General features: G+C 38.9%; 1 protein-coding gene across 1 annotated transcript in view; it reads right to left on the reverse strand.

Moving 5' to 3' along the window:
- PKHD1 (PKHD1, fibrocystin/polyductin) overlaps positions 1-22502 on the reverse strand; it is a 492125-nt gene that overhangs the window by 258412 nt on the left and 211211 nt on the right. Inside the window, exon 36 of the mRNA XM_027840287.1 lies at positions 11872-12028. Within this exon, the coding sequence (XP_027696088.1) occupies positions 11872-12028 (157 nt within the window). The remainder of the gene's footprint in view (positions 1-11871; positions 12029-22502) is intronic.

Raw genomic sequence — 22502 nt, forward strand, 5'->3', positions numbered from 1 at the left:
AGACAGCGAAGTGAGTGAACCTTTTTGGTATGAACTTTGCAAATATGTTAGGCAAGAGTGAACTGAGGCATCTTAAACCAATTTCCCTCATCTACAAATTGAGGGAGTTGAACATAATGGCCTCCAGCGTCTTTTAAAGCTCCAACTCTTTGATTCTCTTGTTCAAATGGAGGCATGATTTCCAAGGCAAGGGAGGATATAGTTTCTGTGTTCTCTAGAATTATGGATTCAATTCTAAGTACCACATTTTAGGAAGGAAATCAATAAAATGGAGCCAGTCCAAAGGAAGGTGACCAGGATGCTGAGAATCCTGGGGACAATGCCATGAAAGAGTCAATTGGAAGAACTGAAAATTGGATACAGCACCGGCCCTGAAGTCAGGAGGACCTGAGTTCAAATCCGGCCTCAGACCAAACACTCGACACTTACTAGCTGTATGACCCTGGGCAAGTCACTTAACCCCAAATGCCTTAAAAAAAAAAGGAAAAACTGAAATTGTGTAATTTGAAGAAGAAAAGATATAAGGCAGGGGTGAAGGTGAGAAGAATTACAGCTGTTGTCAAGTATTTGAAAAGAAGTCATGGGAAAGAAGTAGATTTGTTTTGCTTGACCCCAGAGGGCAAAGCAAGGAGAATGGGTGGGCGATGCAGAGAAGTAGCTTTGGCCACTGTGTAAGGAAAAAATTCTGAACAATTAGAGATGTCCAAATGGGGAAGGGCTACTTGGGGAGATCCCCCTCAGAGCCTGGATAACCACTGCTCAAGGGTATTGTTGCTAGACTCCTATGCAGGTTCAGAATGGCCTAGCCAGTTAGTCATTCAGTCAACAAGTATTAAATGCTTACTATGTGTTAGCCATAGTGGAAAACACTGGGGATACCTGGAAAAGAGAAAAGATGGTCCCTGTCCTCAAGGAGCTCACATTTTGATAGAGGAGACTACATGAAGAAAATTGTACATATGAGATATATGCAGCATTAAAAAAGGTCATCTCAGGCAGAAGAACTAGCAGCTGGGAGAGAGAGGAGACCAAGCAAGGCCTTCTGCAGAAGATGGGATTTGAGCTGAGTCTTGAAGGAAACAAGGAGGAAGAGCATCCCAAGCATAGGGGAGGACAGTCAGTACAAAGGCAGTGAGATTGGAGAGAGAGGGTGAGACAACAAATGCTGGATTGTAGAGTATGTGGTATAAGACTGAAAAGATAGGAAGGGACAAGGTTGTAAAGGCCTTAAAAAACCAAACACGGAATTTTGTATCTGATCCTGGAGGTCATAGGGAACCACTGATCTAAGATGGGGAGAGAGTGATATAGTGAGACCTACACTTTAGGAAGATCATTTTGGCAGTTAAGTAAAGAGGATAGATTGGAGTGAAGAAAGACTTGAGGCAGGAAGGCCAACCAGCAGGCTATTGTAGTAATCCAGGTGAGAAGAGCTTCCAAGGGTAGTGGTGGTATTAGCAGATAGAAGGGGACATATTTAAGAAAGATTACAGAGATAGAAACAACAAAACCTGGTAACAGATTGGTGTGTGGGGAGAGTAAGAGTATGTTGAGAATGACAAAGATGTGAGCCTGGGTGAGGGGGACGACAAAAATAGGGTGTTCAGAAGAGGGGAAAATCAATGGAAGTCACAGAAACATATCCCATGCTCTACCGCTCAAAAAAGAGCGGTGGTCTTACATGGGCATTTCCTCCAGTAAAGCAGATCACATCTCATCTATGCTAATGCATCCTCTTTTCCATATCCTCCCATAACTGTACCCTTGGAAGATCCACCTAATTGGCCTTTAATGGGCTAGAAGCTCTCCTTTCCTTCTCTCAACTGTATAGCGATACCAATGGAGCTTTCAAACATGAAAATAACACTTGAACAAATGTTGTTTTTCTCAAACGTTATCACCAAGCACAAGCTTATAAAGCTGAGTATATAAGTAGCAGAAAATTATAGAATTCATTCATTTATGATACACACATCTCCAAATCACACCATAATCTCAGAAGAATCTAAATTATTGGTAACCCAAAGGCAATGGAAGAGCACTCTAATCAGGCTAAGACATGTTATCAGTAATGACTTACATGAAATGAGTGCCAGAAAAGATGTCATCAACATGACCACAAAATAAGTTGAGCCAATCGTGTAGGGAAAATGAGAGAAAACAGATGAATGACCCAAGTGCTGTATTGGAAAATAGATTTCTTTTTATTTATTGTTATTATTATTATTATTCTCATCTTCTTTAATTATTCCTCATGTAATATAGTTCCCAGAGCCCTTACTTTCCCAATAGCCTGCCTGTGTACATGCTCAGATTAACCCATGACTCTCTCAAACTGCAACATGGTGAAGTGAAAATAGTACTCAGGTATGGACTGACTAGCACAAAGTACAGTGGAATTATCACCTTCCTTGTACAGGACAATATCTATTCATTCAACCCAATATCACATTAGTTTTCAAGGGCTGCCAGGTGCCAGGTCACACTTTTAATATATATTGAGTTTTCGATCCACTGAAACACTTGGATTTTTTTTCACATAAGCTGCTATCTATTAACGGCTATGGAGCTAATATTTTTTATCTTAGGTGTATAACTTTATGGGTATCCCTATTACATTTCATTTCAAAGGATCATAGATTTAGAACTAGATGAGCCTTTATAAGTTATCCAAAAATTGATTGGTTTTGATCTACTCTTCCATTCTTGAGAGACCTTTTTATATCTTTATTCTGCCTTCTAAGTATTGTATTAGCAATAGGTCAATCATTTCATTCATGTCCAACTCTTTAAGACCCTATTTGAGGTTTTCTTGGCAATGATATTAGAGTGGTTTGCTATTTCCTTCTTCAACTCATTGGCTATACCTCCCATTCAGACCCTATGTAAATCTGATAAACTAAACTTCTATGTCTTTTTCCCATAGTAGGCATGTAATAAATATTTATTTATTGATTGATTGATTGATTGATTTGCTGTTAACACTAACTAATAAGGGATAGAACTTGTTATTTTCTTTTTAATTTTACTTCATTACATGGTGTAGAGTTGGGCAGTACAAGAAAAAAGGGGAGGGGTCTTTATTATTCTTTCATTCTCATTTCCTATCCACCCTTGAATTTTTCCCCCAACCTTGGTTGCTCAGACATTTATCCTTCTTTTCTGCTTCCTTAATGTCCCTATACAAATCCAGAATGGAGAAAATGGCAAAGGGACCATATTGCTACCTTACATTGCATACTTGCCCCAATAACTAAAGATCATATGCCTAAGGTCTCAGCTCAGGATCTGTTTCTTGGTACTGACAAGAGGGTGACAATCTTCCTTTATTGCTGTGGCTCATCATAATTACTAAGAATAAAAATAACAAATTTTCATTCTGAGATGCCTATGGCCATTGGGCATCTGAACATAAAATATATATATATAATATATATATATACATACACACATATATATAATTAATTAAATTGAGGGAACATTCATGATTCCATCACAACTCATTAATATTAATTGATAGGGTTAATTCTCTTTGGTGTTTAACAGGACCCCTCCTCTGAAAAAAAAGAAAAAAGAAAAACACAGAAGGGTTATATATAGAGAGAATAGCTCCTGGACCCTAAGTTAATAAATATGAAATAATAATAAATGTAGCTGGACTACTTATCATTAGTTAAAGAGTAAACTGGAAATTTTTAATAAAGTTCATGAATCAGTGTACATGGCATTAAAATATGAGTCCAACTCCAGATTTTATTCTGGTTTTTTTTACTTATTGCCCCTAAGAAATTTACACACAAAAAGCTTTCTCATTAATCTTTCTCTGCTACTGAATTTAAAAAAAGAATAAGAAGTGCCAATTCCATTATACAAATGGGAAAAACTGAGGCACTAAGTAATATCAAAGTTTCAAAGTCCCACTCAAGATAGAAACGGAGCCAAAAAGTCTTCTGATCCACAGATCCACACTTCAATTTCTAGCATTAACCATTTGGATGCCTGGCTTCTGAGAAAGGGAAAATATCATGAGGCTCAAATCCTGCCTCTGAGCTTAGGCAAATTGCTTAAATTTCCTGAGCCTCAGTGGGCCATCACCAGTCGTCTTGACTTAAGTCTTGCCACAGGACTCCCAATTTCTCTGGAGGAGAGAATGAGGCTAATGACTGTGCACAGCCCTGCCTCACTTAAATCCAATTCAAGACATCACTCTCCCGATATCATTGGTCCTCTTTGAGAATGAAGGGCTAACAACAAACCTGAACCTCAATTTCCTCATTTCTAAGAAAAAGAGATTAGACTATATGGTATCTGAAATCTGTTAAGCTCCAGATTTGTGATTCAATGTGACACAATACATTTCATAAGATTTATTGCTGGGAAGACCTTGTAAGCAATCAAGTACAACACCCTCATTCTACAAATGAGGAAACTGAGGCAGGGAGAGGCTATAAAAGTCCACAAATAATTGCAGTGAAATTGTAGATTCTGTTCCTGTCTGAGGCAGCTAGGTAGTGTAATGGGTAGCTCTGGGCCTGGAGTCATGAAGACCTGAGTTCAAATCTAACCTCAGACACTTGCTCCCTGTGTGATCCTGGTCAAGTCACTTAACTGTTGTCTCCATTTCCTCAGCTATGAAATGGGGATTACAATAATATAGCACCTACCTCCCAGGGTTTTTGCAAGGATTAAATAAGATAATGCTTGTACAATACTTAGCATACTACCTGGCACATAGTAATAAATGTTTGTTCCCTTCTTAAAACATGCATGTGTTTAGAAGGAAGCAATATGTCCTATAATACTGTGGATGATAATAATAATAGTAATAATAACAGCTAATGTAGTGCTTACTATGTGCTGGGTACTGTGTTAAAGGTTTTACGGTAATTTGATACTAAGATACTCATTTGATCCTCACAACAACCCTAGGAAGGAGGAGCTATTATTACCTCCATTTTACAGAAGAGGAAAATGAGGCAAGCAGAGGTTAAATGATTTGGCCAAAGTCGTACAACCAGTAAGTGTCAAAGACAGGATTTGAACTCAGGTCTTTCTGTCTCCAGGCCTGGCACTCTATCCACCGCACCACCTGGCTGTCCCTAGTGAATAAAGGTATAGTTGGAAAGACTCATCCATTACATCTTATTTTTCAATGGTTACAGCCTTCTTTAAAAAATAACCTTTGGCTTGGCATTTTTTCATATTTGTGCTCTGCCTAAAATATATATTTCTTCAGAAAGTAAACAAAACTCCATTCAATTAGTTTCATGACTCAGTGAGAAAAGATGGACAAAAAGATGGAGTGTAGTTGATAATGAGAATGATGGGCATCATCATGGGAGGAAACTTACAGTCTATATAAAGCACTTACATATGTATTGGAAAGAGCAGAATTAATGGAGATATGGAAATAAAGGGAAACTGTTAACCAGAGACCAGAGGAAACATGAGCGGGCTCTTTAATAAATCAATCAATCAATCAATCAATATTTATTAAGTGCCTACTATGTGCCAAGTACTGTGTTAAGCACTGGAGTTACAAAAAGAGACTATTCATTAATGTAGTTATTTTTCAAAGACAGACACATAAAATTCACAAATAGACCATTTCTTCATGTATTTTTAATTTGATATGAACGTTGCTGTTGTTTTTCAGTTGTGTCCAACTCTTTGTGACCCCCTTTGGGGTTTTCTTGGCAAAGATACTGGAATGGTTTACCATTTCCTTCTTTAACTCATTTTACAGATGAGGAAACTGAGGTTAACAGGGTTAAGTGACTTGTCCAGGGCCACACAGCTAAAAAAAAGTCTGAGGCTGGATTTGAACTCAGGAAGATGAGTTTTCTTGACTTCAGGCCTGGTATTCCAACCACTGAACCACTTAGCTGTCTCAATACATACAACATGACAGATCTGAATCATTGTCATACTGTGCAAAGGAGTTCTTTTCCACCATAGTGAACTGCAGAGTTTGAGGGAAGATTATTGATGGATAACACACTTATTCACATTTACATATCCATAAAGCTCAGCAGATTGTTGCTGTCTGTTGTTGTTCATCCTTTGTTCTCAAAGAGGACCGATGACTTCAGGAGGATGATGTCTTAACTTGCAAGTGAATTGGATTTAAGTGAGGTAGAGCTGTGCAAATTCATCAGCCTCCCTCTCTCCTCCACAGTCATCAAAGTCCAGTGGCAAGACATAGATCAGGATAACTGGTGATGGTGCAGGATGCAGTGGGAGGTCCTGGACTTTTTAAGCTAAGGTCTTCCCCAGGTCTCAGTTTGTCTGAGGCAACACCCATTCAGTAGTTAAGGGCTAGGTAAGAATTGAAGCAAAAGATGGCCTACTTTGTCTGCACATAAGAATCAGTCTGGGAGGGGAAGACCCTCAAGAGTTTCTGGACAGAATAAAAAACAAACAAACAAACCACCTATAAAACTCAGCAATACAGAACCAGAAAGCTTGGCGTTGGGAGAGGGGTCAGGGAGGAAGGGAAGGGAAGGAAGAAGAAAAAATGTCTCTAAGAAGCAGATGTCACCAAGACCAATCATGCCCTTTACTTGTGAGATCATAGACTTAGAGTTGGAGATTTGAGATTATCTGGTTCAATGGTACCAAACTCAAATAGAAACAGGGGCCACTAATCCATACATGAGGATCCCCATAGGTTACATATCGACTTGGTTTTAAAATGTGATATTATCCATGTTCCACAAGACCAGTTCATTTTGTCCAGTTCAAGAAGACTTTTCAAAACTTATATTCTCTTGGAGTAACTTTTGAGAACCCAGGGTCACCTCCAAGCCGTAATGAGACATTACAGTAGGACTTAGGGGGAAGGTATCCCCTGTCTGCTACCATCTTTTCAAGAAGCAGTCAACGTCAGCAGCAGAGATTGGTAAAGGGAAAAGGGTACAAGCTCCACTAGCTCAAATTCCATCTCTGAAACATCCCATCTAGGTGACCTTGGTTAAGTCATTTAACTACCCTCAGTCCTACTTTCCTAATCTATAAAATAACACAATTGGATTAGATGGCGTCTGAAGTCTCTTCTGGTTCAAAATCTATGTAATCATTTACGTAAGCACTCTAAGGCTTAAATAGAACATTAGAGATATACTATCTCTTTTGAGCAATTTGACAATCCTAGGACATAAGTGCCATCTAAATCTATGATCTTGTTATCAATTTATCAATCAATAAGTATTTATTAAGTGCCTACTATGTGTCAGGCACTGTGCTAGGCGTTGGAGATAGGACAAAAAAATGAAACAATCTCTACTCCGAAAGAAATTTTTGGTCATGTTTAAGATTAGAGGAGTCTACTGCGGTTAGTTCTTCTTGCCAATTTAAAAAGCTAAAGCTGTATCCCAGGACTTGCTGACCATGATAAATTGTGAGAACTTTTTGTATCCTTTGATCTTCTCATCACCCAGTTTTGTTTATCCTTGCTCATTTTATCCTTGGACTGTTTATTTTGCCTTGATCCAAGGATTCCACTGATTCATCATTACTGACTTCATTATCACGATATTTGTGCCTGTGTCCCTTCACACAATCAGACTTGTAAACAGGATGGGGCAGCTTGGGCTCTTTTACTCAGGTACTTACATGAGTAAAATCCCTCCACACAAGAGTCAAGCAATCCCCATCCCTGTGCCTCAACAGACCTCCAATGGCTTGTATTCCACCTAGCACATTTCCTGGCACACAGTATGTACTTAATATATGCTTGTTGTTTGACTGACTAGTTGATTCTCAAAGGGAACTGGGGGAAATTGGGGCCCAGGAAAAGGGTAAAGGGCAGCAGAGTTTGTGGGAGGAAGGAGATTGAACAGGTTGCCCCATTTCCCAGGACAATGACACTCATGGTCTATCTGATTCTTCCAGGACCTACTTATACTGCTTTTTCCCCTCACTAGATTTTCCCCAAATGCTGAGACTCCTACCTATGGATCTGCTTTATTGGCCTGACTTTCCTTCACCATGCTCTGAACTCCATAACACCACAACCCAATGGCACTGCAGAAGACTCTTCGTGCCCCTCCGTGTCTGTCTCACAACCAAACTATAATCCAAAGAAAAATAAGTCAATTCTTTTGAGAAGCTCTAACACAGTAGAATTTTAATGTTCAGAGATGAGGTAGCTAGGTTGCATAAAATAGAGGGAGCTGAACTTGAAGGCAAGAAGATCTGAATTCAAATTTGACACCAGACACATTAACTATGTAACCCTGGGCAATTCATTTAACCTCTGTCTGCTTCAGTTTTCTCAACTGTAAAAGGGGGATAATAATAGCGCCTACCTCCCAAGGTTCTTATGAAGATCAAATGAGATAATATTCGTAAAGTGCTTAGCACAGTGACTGGCATATACTAAATGCTTAATGAACATTAAGCAGCTAGGTGGTGCAGTGGACCTGGAGTCAGGAAGATTCACCTTCCTGAGTTCAAACCTGGCCTCAGACATTTACTAGCTATGTGACCCCAGGCAAGTCACTTCACTCTGTTTGCCTCAGTTTTCTCATCTGTAAAATGAACTAGAGAAGGAAATGGCAAACCACTCCACTATGTCTGCCAAGAAAACCCCAAATGAGGTCAGAGAGAGTAAGATGTCACTGAAGTGACCAAACAACAACAACAAATTTACAGAGAAATTTTCCTCATTTGGAGTTCTTTATCCAAACAAAATAAAGGGTCTAATCCAAATAATTTTCATAGGAATGGAAATGAGGACCTGCCACCTCCTCCATTGTCTCAACTTTGTGCCTCTGCCATGAACATCACCACCCAGAAGTACATGAATGCCAGACATAATAATTTTTATTACCAAACATTATCATGGGATCAGGCTAGTTAAATTTCAAAAATGCCTCTGCAGAGCCATCCCACTTAAAGTGGTTCCACTTGAATCAATCCCTAGATTTTCTTATATTTCCTATGTATATATGAGAGTCATTCAATCTCCCACTCTGTGCTAATTGTGACAGTGCCTTTGCACAGAAGGGCTCCCACATGGAATTTTCTCTCCGTGTCACCTTCATCTCTTGAAGCCCATAGTTCTTGTTAAGGTCTCGCTCAATTATTTCCTCTTGTTGTTGTTTGGTCATTTTTCAGTCATGGCCAACTCCTTTCAGCATTGTCTTGGCAAAGAAACTGGAGTGGTTTGTCATTTCCTTCTCCAGATCATTTTACCGATGACGAAACTGAGACAAGCATGGTTAAGTGATTTGCCCAGGGTCACACAGCTAGGAAGTGTCTGAAGCTAAGATTTGAACTCAGGAACATGAGTCTTCCTGACTCCAGGCCTGACATTCTATCCTCTGAGCCAAGTAGATGCCCCATGTTTCTTCTTGCAAGAAGCCTTTACTGATTTCCCCAGTTGTTAGTGCTGACTCCTACTCCACCCTACTGAAATTTGCATTTCTTTTCCATTGATTTATCTGTTTTATTATTGTTTCCCTTCAACAGAATGTAAGCTGCTTGAGAGCAGGCACTCTTTTAGTTTTGTCTTTGCATCTCCAAGTGCCTAGCAGAGAGCCTGGCATGTAGGAGACACTTAATAAATGAACTAAACTGAAATCCATTTTAGATTCTCCCTTGTCTGCTACCCTCACCAGGCTGTGTGTCAGCCCTGTGTATCAAGGGAATAATTAAAATAGTCAAAGGTCTGAGCTGATGGACTTTGAAGGGAAATAATGTAGCTAATATTGAGCCTAAAGAAGGCTAATGCTTAGCCTAAAGAACAGAAGGCTGATTCTCATCTGTAAAATGGGGATAATAATAGCACCTACCTGCCAAGGTTGTTGTGAGTACAAAATGATTTAATATCTATTTCACTTTGCAAACGTTAAAGCACACAGAGGCACTTGAATATTGACCATCTTGTTTCTTTACAACTACCATGTTTGTGTGTCTCGCCTTCTCCAATGATATTGTAAGTTACCTGAGGGCAGGGGACTTCTCTTGTATCACCCTCAGTGCCTGGCACAATTCTGACCATTTACTGAGGACTGAATTAAACCGCAGGCTTCCTTCCAATCAGAGAGCAATGACCATGATACCACCTACCTCTGTAATGAAATCTCCAGAGTTATGTTCTTTACATTTCCTCTATCAGGTTTCTACATATTCCAGTTTCCCCTACCCCTTTTTGCATTCCTTCCAACTTGTTCATTTTGAGTTGAGCATTTCATTTACCTCTGAACTTGAAATTGAAGAGTCAGGAGACAAAGGCAAATTTCAGCTCTTTTCAAAATTTCTCTGGTTACTCACCCCTGAGCTTTTTTGCATTTTTTCTTATTACTGTCTTCTCTGTGTGTGTCTCTGTCTCTGTCTCTATCTCTGTCTCTCTCTGTATCTCTCTGTCTGTCTCTCTCACACATACATACACACACACACAAATTTGATTTCTTTTTTCACTTCGTCTGAAGTTAGTTGTCAAATTGGGATATAACTAGGCAACTTTTTATTGAAAAACTTCTCCCAAATGACTCTCTGAATTACAATCCAGAGATGCTTGAACTCCTGAAGTCACCCATGCCCCTTGGAGGGATTATACTTCTGTAAAAGGAAGAGCCCTGTGGCTAAGGGTCTCTACAGACTTTCTTTTCTCAGAACTGTAGTTTCCAGGGGGTCACTTAACTCTATCATCTACAGCCCCTAGGCAGTGGGCAGCTGTCAACAAGGCAAGAATCCCTAAGCCACTGGCTATACATATGCAGAGGCCTACAAAAAGAGGAGGGGCCAGAGCCCAAGCAGGCAGATTACTTTGGTTGTCCTAATAAGGCCTAATTAACCAGTCTGCCTGAAAAAATCTTCTTAAGAAGAATTTAAGAATGCTTTAAAGACATAGATTGATAAAAATGTCTTGCCATATAGGCCACAGTTAAATCTTTCAGAGATGACTACAGTTTTATATACTATATAGGATGCAAATATTTTTATAATTACTATATATGGGTATATTAAAACTTTACACCTGGGTACAAAGTTTTATCATGTTTCCATAATTAACCAAATTTCCCAAATGTGTTTTTTTATCTGCCAGCATTCCATAAAGAATGTAAGGTCCCTGAAGACGGGCACTGTTTTAATGTTGTCACTGTATCTCTAGAGCCTAACCCAGTACCTGGCGCAGAATGAGCCCTTAAAAAATGTTTGTTGACACAAATGGAATTGAATTGGCTAAGTCACTTTGAATAACTATTCTTCATCACAGCAGGCAGAGATATTTATATTTACTTAACTGAGATGAGAAAACTAAGGCACAGAGAGGAAAAAATCACTCCAAAAGGCTGTAGGAGAGCCAGTGACTGAACTCAACCTTGTATCCTTATTCTCTTTCAAGTTTCTAGCCTGCTGCTCATTTTGTAATAAGGAAGCATACTTATTTGCCTTTTCATGGGATCAAGAAATCAAAACCTCAACAGGGTAAAAGCAGAAGGAAGTTGCTCTCTTGGCAGAGAATTTCAAAGGCAGCAACACTAACTAGTTTTAGGGTCTCTGGCTATGTTGTGGGAGCCAGCCAGGATAGGCATGTCTAAAGAGTGTTCTGGAAAACAATGACACTCTTTAAGGATGCTGCCCACATTGATTTTCTTGTCCTTAAAAAGAGAAATTAAAGAGGCACTGGGCTCCAAAGACTCAGGAAAAAGGGGCTCCCAACTTTGATGCCCCTGGGACCTCATCCCTGGCATCAAAAGGCACGCTGCCCCTCTTCCCCCTTTCCTCACACGCTCTTGACCACGCACCTCCAAGGAAGAATTCAATCAAGTCCTTCAACTTAAAAAAAGTAACTCCCACCCCCGGCCCACTTGAAGAAAATTAAAATCATAAAAAGACCATCAACCCTCCATCTCTACAGACCTTTAATATGCAGCATACTGAGGACACTAGTAGTGATGTCAAGTAGCAATGTTTGGCCACTCTCCACTGTGACGTTGTCGCCATCTTGTGGCCGACCTTCGGGAATCCAGCTGTGAGCCCTGGACCATCTACGACAGACCTGAAGGGGAAAGGAGTCCTGGAAAAGAGAAAGTCATTAAAAAAAATTTTTAATATGGTTTTCCAACAAAAGTCAGATGAGTTTAGGTGTATTAGTAAGAGAAGGTATACTTGTGGGATTTGTGGGATTTGGGAGACACCAGAAAATTAAAATCAAGTGCAAAATTTTTGACACCATGAATCACTCCCTTCTTTTTCTTCTCTAACAGTCAAAACAGGGACTAAAGAGTGAAGTGAAATTGAACCTGGAAATGCCCAGTACAAGTTCATGTACTACAATTAGATTATAGCCCTTGTAAACTTATAATGACATATGAGAAGTGGTTTCTTATTTTTGTTCTCAGTAGAGGGTCTCATCCTACCTAAGAGTGGCTGGTGAGGCGAAGAGGTGGATGTAAAGGGATTTTTATTTTATTTTATTTTATTTTATTTTATTTTATTCTATTTTGAGAGACATGTATTGAGTCTTGTACAAAAAGTAATAAATAGCTGAGAATAGAGAGAATTAAACTGTTCTGCTTGATGGGTGGCATTTTGCTTTATATAATTGGTATCATTTTTCACTGGCTCTACTGCTAAGTGTCCCTGTTTTATAGAGACATTCCTCTTTTCAAGTGCTTCCCCACGCCCTCCTCCCATTCTACCTTATTTGGTATTATTATTGCTTTTTCCTCTCTGGATCACTCATTCAGTAGCACCGAACAAAACCCATACAGAGACAAAAAGCTGATTGACTTCAGGATGACTGACAGGCAAATAGCCTGGAATGCCATCAGTGAGAGGCAAAAAGAGAGGCAGAGAAATAAAAGTAGAAAGAACAAATCACTGACTACCCATCCCCGTCTTCTCTCTGCCTCTCAGAACTTTATTTTTTTTTTTTGAACAAAAAGCCCAACCTAAGAAGGCACTTCCCTGAATTCTTTGCAAAAACCAGGGACCATGGATGTGGAATACTTGCACATAATGTTAGACTTTTTCAATTATTTTTATTCTTTGTTATGAGAGATAGCTCTCAAGGAAGGAGGAAAGGTACATGGGAAATGTTAGTGATGTGAAAGCAAACCATTTAGCTGAGTGTGGTGGTACACCCTGGTAATCCCTGCTCCTGGGGAAAGCAGAGGCTAGTAGATCACTTGGGCTTATGAATTCTGAGCTGCAGTAGGGCTTAAAGGTAACTATGTGTCTAAATTAGGTCTAGCATCAGTATAGTAAGTCCCTTAGAGAAGGGACCATGTTGCCTAAGAAGGAGAGAATCATCCCAGAATCACAGCAGGTTAAAGCTTCTGTGCTGGTCACCATTGGGGTCAGGCTATGAGTTGACACTGCACTTGCAGCCTGGGTAAGCTAGGGAAACCAGTATAAGAAGAAGAAAAAAAATGCAATAATAGATATCAGAAAATATTGGTTGCGTTATAGATGGAGTAACAGACCTTAGTTCAAATTCTACTTCTGATATTTATTAGCTATGCAACAAGAGAGAGAGGGAGGGGGAGAGGCAGAGAGAGAGAAAGAGACAGAGAGACAAAGAGATTCCTCATCTTTAAAAATAAGAGAGGTGGATTAAATGACCTTTAACGTCCCTTCTGGCTCCAAATCTATGAGTTTTTGTTAAATGAATGAAAATCTTGCTGGAAATCTTGCTGGAATTATCATAAGGACTGGAGTTAAGGAATCGGCATGAGGATAGAGAACCAATGCTCTTAATTATCAAAATACATTATGACACCACAAGTAAGAAGCTGAGGAAACCCCGATACCTTGGAATCAGATTGGAAAGGGTCATATAAATCATCTTATCACTTTGTTGGACCTTTTTATTGTATCCCACCATGTTTTCTTATGAAATTATTTGTCTTCTGCAAAATAGGAGTCATTTAACTTGTTTATCTATGAGGCAGATGGTATAGAGTAACTAACTTGATTTTACAGATAAAAAAAAAACAGAGCTCCAGAGAGATTAAGCGATTTGCCCACAATCACACAACTAGTAAGTAGCAAAGTTCTTATCAGAATCTTTGAGTTGAGTTTCCTGACTTCTGTTTAACCCACTATTCTTTCCGCTCGAGTATGAAGGATTTCACAGGGCAAAATCTGCCTTTTCAAATATCATCTGAGGTCTTCCTATACTTATTTAATATCTTTGTAAGACTTTTCCATCTTTATCAAAATCATTAAGTTACTGTATATGCAGAGTTATAACTAGGAATTTTTGTACCTGGAGCAAATAGCATGACAAAAAAGGGGGTGGGGAGTAGAGGGGAAGGCACTGCTCCATAGATGGGAATGCGGGGGGGAGAGAGAGAGAGAGAGAGAGAGAAGATGAGAAGAGAGAAGAGAAGAGAAGAGAAGAGAAGAGAAGAGAAGAGAAGAGAAGAGAAGAGAAGAGAAGAGAAGAGAAGAGAAGAGAAGAGAAGAGAAGAGAAGAGAAGAGAAGAGAAGAGAAGAGAAGGAGGGAAAAGAGGAGATGGAGAATGATACTGGCAAGAGGTCACCTTGTAGGTAGAGGAAAAAGTAGGGTGGATCATCAAAAGAGCTCAACACAGTTGGCAATTTTCTCTTTTAAATAATTATTCTTACTAATTAGGTGCCAAATGTTATTGTTTCTATACTGCTGAAAAACTTCAAAGGCTATTAAAATGCCTAATCAGTCATCTTCTGAATATATTACCTTGGCTCAATTTTCCAGTTTTCCCACCCAACTTCTCTCTGTGAATATGATGCACTTCAAAGTTCACAGAATATACCGATATGTGATCGGCTTCTTATATCAATAGATCTCAAGGTGCTTGGAACATATTGTTGTGTCTACCTTAGGATAAACAAATTACCTCACTCCCATTTTGCTGAAGATCAAAAAATCATTTTCCCAAGAACACACGGGGAGGAATACAAGAAGACACATAACATGCTCAATCCTTGATTAGTCCATGAATTCTGCTGAACCAAGCCCTAAATAAATAGCTAGAAGTTTTGCAAAAACAACAAGCTGAAACTTCCCTGCCTCAGAGAGGAAGCATGTGCCATTTGTTTTCTTCCTTCAACATGTCAGTGTTTCTCTGAACTTCAGGGAATGTGCAGTATCTGTAAATCTCCCATGTCACCTTAAATGGACTGGCAACACCGCCAGTTATCTTGAAGGAAGTCACTGATCAGCAAGTTGGGGCAATAAGCAAAGCAAAGATGTGTTTGTGATACAGTACATGAGGCTCTTTCTATTTGTAGTGGAACCTGGATGAGAAAGACACAGCAGTATTGCCTGATACTGAAGCACAAAGCATCCACAATCTGTATAACAATTCTCTACTTTATAAAGAATGGAGCCCCCAAAATCATTGATTGTTTCTTTCTCTGGAAGTTCTTACCCCAACCCTATTTCTAAATTTCCTTTCTTCTATTCCGTTCCTTTGGGGTTACCATTGTAATACCTAAGATTCTCTTGCCCTATAGAGCTTAGCTGTCAAAGCAGGCAGGATGTGTGGCAACTAGGTGACACAGTGCTGGGCTTGAAGTCAAGAAGATGCATCTTTCTGAGTTCAAAGATCGTCTCAGACCCTTACTAACTGTGTGACCCTGTGCAAGTCATTTTACCTAGTTTGCCTTCATTTCATCATCTGTAAAATGAGCTGGAGAAGGAAATGGTAAATCCCAAATGGGCTCATAAAGAGTCAGACATGACTAAAATGACTAGACAACAAAAAAAGGAGGATGTAATATACTTGACAACACCCCCCCCCATCAGACTCTTTTGATAAGTTGACATAGGACTTGGTAAGATTTAGAAGATTTCTCTGAAAGAACACTCTCCCTTGTAACCTAGTCTTTGCTCTCTATACATAAATCTGCCAACTTAACTGACTCCAATAAAATCCTGTGACAAGAAAATTAATATGGAAAAAATATTTGATGCCTTCAATGCCACATGAGCACTTTTCCCTAAGATAATTTTCCATACTTATACCCCCTCCAAGAAAAAAGACTGTTTGACAAGATAAGGTGAGAGGTCACCTATGAAGTCATGGTAGTGTTTAAAACATTTAGTCAAAGACATAGATACAGATGAATGCAGATAGATTAGGCAGAGATATACTTTTTCCCAATACACCACATTAGAAACTCTATCTACCTGTTATGGAATACTACTGGGTTATAAGAAATGACAAGCAGGATGCTTTTAGAAAAACCTGGAAAGACTTTCATGAATTGATACAAAGTGAAGTGAGCAGAACCAAGACAACATTGTACACAGTTACAATAATATTGTGCAATGATCAATTGTAAATGACTTAGCTATTCTCAGCAATACAAAGATCTAAGACAATTCCAAAGGACTCATGATGAAAAATGCTATCCATCTCCAAAGAAAAAACTAATGGAGTCTGAGTGCAGTTTGAAGTATAGTTTTTCGTTTTCATTTTTCTTGGTGGTTTTGTTTGGGGGTGGGGGATCTGTGTTTTCTTTCACAACATGACTAATATGGAAATATGTTTGGCATGACTGCACATGTATAACCTATATCAAATTGTTTGATGTCTTAGGGGTGGAGGAGAGAGGGTGGGAGAAAATTTGTAACTCAAAAATTTTAAAAACTAATGTTAAAAATGTTTTTACATGTAATTGGAAAAAAATAAAAGATTAAAAAAAACTCAATCTAACAATGGCTCACACCAGAGTGAGTGTGTGAGCTAACAGTTCCAAGAAAAGTATTTGGTTTCCATAATCTGTAAAACAGTAAACAAATCCTTGAATTTCTAGAATTAGCTATTCTTTTGAGAAGCTCTATTCAAGTCATAGAATATAATGAAACTAGTCTGTATCAAAAACAAACAAAAGACCAGAAAAAAAAAATTCTGCTTACCTGTATTGTTTAAAAAGTTTAAATGTCTTCAGGGCATAGAGCTGATTAAGTTCTCAGGTCCGATATCTCAGCTAGTTCCAAAGCCATCTAACTGAACTATTACTGTCTTACCCACATCTTTTCATGTTGTCCATAAGACTAGCAGGTGAGCCTTTGCAAAATGCTTTGCTGAGACCTAAGTAAATTGTACCTATAGCATTCCTCTAACCTACCTATTAGAATGTTAGGAGTTCTGTGCATAGCAGATATACAATAAATTTTTTTTAATAAATCAGTGAAGAATAGCATTAAACTCTGATTAATAAGACACCAAAATGTACCTAAAAGTTTTAAAAGAATGTTCTAGAGACTACATGTTCAATCTCATCTATTTTAATAGTTATATTTATTATTCTAATGAAAAGCAAATTGTGGAAAAGTCATACTTGTCATAATTATGTCCACTAAAACCTAAGTCTTGCAATAAATGTAATAATGATAATAGAATTTATTAAACACTTACTATGTTCCAGGCACTGTGTTAAGTATTTAATAAATATCTCATTTGATAAAAATAATAATAATAGCTAACATTTATATAGTACTTACTATGTGCCAAGCATTGTCCTAAGTGCTTTACAAATATTATCTAATTTGATCCTCACAACAGCTCTAGGAAGGAAGTGTTATTATTATCCTCATTTTACAAATGAGGAAACAGAGGTGAACAGAGGTTAAGTGAATTGTTCAGGGTCATATAGCTATAAGTGTCTGAGACCAGATTTGAATTCAGATCTTCCTCACTCCAGGTTCATAGCTCTATGCACTGTGCCACCTAGCTGGCTTTATGTCATAGACTTTAGATATCTGTTCCCGTTTGGCAACAGTACTACAAATTCTCTTCTTTGGAGTGATAAGTAAACCTACCTTATATACCCAGTTCCTGCTGCCTTCTCTAGGGATGAATATTTGAGAATAATCTCAATTGCTATCATTCATAAAGGCAACTCTAAAGTGAAACTGACCACAGATTTCATCATAAAACCAATTCTGATACAAAATCCATATGGGCTCTGAAGTTAACACAAACCACAACTGAGGTCTATCCCATCCTCCACAAAGGTCACCAAAGTGATGTTCTTAATGTCTCCTATCACCATTAGTACCAAAAATAAATTCTTCTTTCTTGACATTGAAGGCCCCTTCACAGCACAGATTCAAACTGCCTTACTAGTCTTATTATACATTATTTTCCTTAATGCACGCTATGAGCCAGCCAAAGTGGCCTTCTCTCTGTTCCTCACATATAACCTATATCACATCTCAATGCTTTATACAAGCTGTCCCCCACACCTGGAGTGCCCTCACTTCTCACCTCTATCTCTTGGAGTCCATAGCTTCTTTCAAAGCTCATTTTAGATGCCAACTCCTATAGAAGCCTTTCCAAATCCTCCACAGCTGCCAGTGCCTCACTGCTCTATATCAGTGCCCAAGCAACTAAGCCATTAATAAAAGGATTGGACAAGACAGCAGCAAGGACAGTGACCTACATTCCAAAGTTATCTTACATTTATACATATACACACACACATAGAACATGTATTGAAATTGTATTTACATACATACACACATTTCATCCTATAGAATGTTATTTCCTTAAAAATAAGGACTATTTCATTTATGCTTTTGTATCCCCAGCAGCAAATTCTGTGCCTGGCATATAGCAAATACTTAATAAATGTTTGTCAATTAGTTGGTTGATATAAACAACTGTGAATTCACTCACTTAGCAAAAAATAACAAAAGGGGAAAACAACTCAGAACCAGATACCATAACTGCACCCTCCCACTTCCTCTTCTCAAATGGTCACTCCTTTGTCTTCATTTCTCTCACTTTTGCTCCATTCTTTCTCATTACCATTTATATGGTGATGCAAAGAAATTTATACAAATCTTGTTTCCATAATGTGTTTTCCAGTGCAATCAGTCACCTCTCTATTCATCTGCTCCTGACCACATGGCCATGTCAAGGATGCCCTATGGGAATTTTCAGGCAGAGACCAGAGTACCACCTCCGTTCTCTTGGGATTCCATATCCAGCAGTACCCCCATTCTCCCACAGTACTTACAAGACCTCTGAAAGGGACTACACAGGAAGGAATTTCTTCAGCTTTGCAGGAAAAACTAACTAAAATATCTTTCTTCAAATGTAACTTTAAGACAAGAATGGGAATAGCTACAATCAAAAATTCATATGACCTGGCTTAGAAATATCTAATGGGCAGTTGGGTGGTGTAGTGAATAAACTGCCAGGCCTAGAGTCAGGAAGACATCTCTTCAGGAGTTCAAATCTAGCCTCAGACACTTTCTAGCTGTGTGACCCAGGGCAAGTCACTTAACTCGGTTTGTCTCAGTTTCCTCATCTGTAAAATGAGCTGGGGAAGGAAATGTCAAACCATTCCAGTATCTTTGCCAGGAAAACCCCAAATAGAATCACGAGTCAGATATGACTGAAAATGACTCTGACTGACTGACTGACAATGTCTTCTTTAGAAGACACTTTTTGGACAGCTTCTCTTTTCTTTTTCTGATGGCTAAACTTGATGTTGCCCTGTTGCCAACCAAATCCATCTGGCAGTGCCCAGGGTGTGGCAGGTATGTTATTATTTACAAGCTAAACGCTTGAGGCAGCTAACCTTTCTTTAACAAAGTCATACTATGTTAGTCTGACTCTATCCCATGATGATTCTAAGAGAGCTGCAAGTGAAGTATCCTATAAACAGTCTTAAACCATAAAGCATATTTTCCATGTTAGCATGAAAAATACACATGGAAAATTCTATTTTAAAAGCTTATTTTTAATTATTCATTACCTAATTTCCCAAAATATGGCATTGAAGTGTTAAATTATTATAAAGTATTTCCCCTTCTTTGAACTCCCATAGCACTCACTCTGTATTTTACTTCAGCCCTAGAACTCATTCGTCAGTAAGGCCTTCTGTCCCTAACACTCTGCCTCTGATTGGATGGCTCCTCCCAGAAGTTCCATTTAAGGAAAGTGCCCAGGCCAACCATTTCTTCATGTCACGCGAGGGCACGCTCCTCTGAAGTTCTCTATCATTCTCCTGTGGTAGGTACCTTTGCCTTCCTCCCCTCTCCAACTTTTCAGCTTCTTTTTATGTGCAAGCTCCTTTTCTGCTTGTATTTGAATCCCCAGTACTTGGCACATAGTAAGAACTTTAAAAAAAAAACTTGTTGACTTACACTTGACCCTTGCATTCAGCATCTTATATTGTTTCTTGTTTTATACTGCAGCAGAAGCAAAGTGACCCACAAGATAGAGAGTTCTGGGTTTAGAGGAAAGGAGAACCAGGCTTAAATTCTGCTTCTGACACTTGCTAAGTATGGGACCTGAACTAGCTGATTATTCTCTCTTTCTCTGTCTCAGGCAATCACCGTACAACTTCTCTACTGATGCAGAGATGGCTTGGTGGAAATTCTCACACTGGTGATCACAGATTATCCTTATATTCCCCTGAGGGACACATGCCAGGCAAATCAAACCAATATCACATCCACCTTGACCAATGTCGCCTTGGACCCAGATGGCAAAATTCCACGACTCAGAATCTCAGATTAATTTTAAATTTCAAAAAAGAAGTCAAATAAGAGCAGTATGACAATGCCTCCAGCACAGTGCCTGCGTCCATTATCCTGGGAAACAATCCTGTGGAGCTTCAGCCTGGCAAATTGCCTTTGCCAGTAATGCAGCCACAACTACTGAAGATACAGAAAGGAAGGTCCTTTTTCCCAATATCCTTAGTACTATCAAATGGTTTATCATCAGAAATTGTTACGATTGCATTAGTGGAAATTATTTTAACAAAGAGTTATTATCATTTGCTCTGCAATGGCATCTTAAATACAATGGGAATTCTCTGACTTGATGTTAAAACTTTCCTTATATGGCAGCTAGGAGCTGCAGTGGAATGCCTGGAGTCGGGAAGACCTGAGTTCAAATCCTGCCCCAAACACTTCTTTAGCTGTATGATCATGGGCCAGTCACTTAACCTCTGTTTGCCTCAGTGTCCTCATCTATAAAATGAAGATAATAACGGCAACCAACCTCCCAGCTTTTGTTATGAGGAACAAATAACATAAGAATTGTAAAGTGTTTAGTACAGTGCCTGTCACAGAGTAAGCACCAAATTAATGTTGGTGTTGGTGTTGTCACTGTGGTGGTTATTGTTGGTTTCCCCCATTAGAATGTGAGCTCCTTGAGATCAGGGACTGTCCAACTTTTCTAACTGTATCCCCAGCACTTAGCATAGTGCTTTGTTCATACTCATGAATACAAATCTTGTCTCCCCAGCTAGGTGATGATTGGTAAGGTAGAGACCATGCCTTACAAATTTTGGTATCCCTCACATTAGCTAGATAGGTTCTACATAAATTAGGTTGCACTGAAATATATTTTAATTGACAAGACAATGTGAATTGACTAGGAGCAGCTAGATAGCATAGTGAATGGAGCATTGGACCTAGAGTCAGGAAGACAAATTTAAATCTGGCCTTACTTTCTTGCTGTGTCACATTAGGCAAGTCACTTTAGCCTCTGTCTATCTCAGTTTCCTCATCTGTAAAATAAGAATAATTGCACTTATCTCTCAGGGTAGTTGTGAGGATAAAATGAGATAGTATTTGTAAAGAGCTTTGCAAACCATAAAGTATCATAGAAACACTTGTTACTACTACTTCTACTACTACTACCACTACTATTACTACTACTACTACCACTACTACTGTTGTTGTTGTTCTCATTATTATAGGGGATGGAGCCCTGAAGTCAAAGTTAAGAAGACCTGGGTTTGGATCCCACCTCAGATACTTCTAACTGAATGACTCTCGGTAAGTCATTAATCTATAGTTTCCTCATCTGTGGAATAAGGCAGTTGGGTCTGATGACTTCTAAAGATGTCTCTAATTCTAAATCTATGAACCTATGATCCTATGTACTGGTGCTGGGAAAAGAAGAAAGGAGGCAAGCTACTTTGGCCCATCACTTAAAGAATGAGAGAGTCAATATAAATCAGGTGGGAGGCAGTTAAAGTGGGGGACAGAGGTGAAAAGAGTGGCAAGAATGCATTTCTTTCCTAGCCTCAGAATATTTAGGTACGACCTACTACCCTTCAATAGCATACTTTCCCTGGTGATTGTTTGACATGATAGACAGCAAGTTAGACGTTTTCAGGTGGGCACCAGGATTAGGAAGTATAGGCAAGAGCATCTCATAATAGAAATAAGAATTAACCAGCAGATCAGGAATCCAGATAGGCAAGTCAGAAGTTAAAGTTAACAGATATAAAGAATAAGCAAAAATCGGAAAATCAGAATCAAGAATCTCAGAATCAGAAGGGAACCCACAGGTGATCCAGTCCAACTCTTGGATAGGAATTTCTTGAAAAACATCCACAATAAGTGGTCACCCAACCTTATATGCTTATAGACATCCTGCAGCACACTGTTGGATCATATTGAGTTGGTGAGTAATTAAATGCCCTGAGTTTTGGGTTTGTTTTGTGTTGTTTTTTTTTTTTTTTCCTTGTACAGGTATAGTATGAAGTCGTCTTTCCCTTCCTGCATTTATTTAATTATTTGT

Source organism: Vombatus ursinus, unplaced genomic scaffold (genome assembly GCF_900497805.2).
Source record: "Vombatus ursinus unplaced genomic scaffold, bare-nosed wombat genome assembly UNPS02004698.1, whole genome shotgun sequence".
Taxonomy (NCBI): Eukaryota; Metazoa; Chordata; class Mammalia; order Diprotodontia; family Vombatidae; genus Vombatus; species Vombatus ursinus.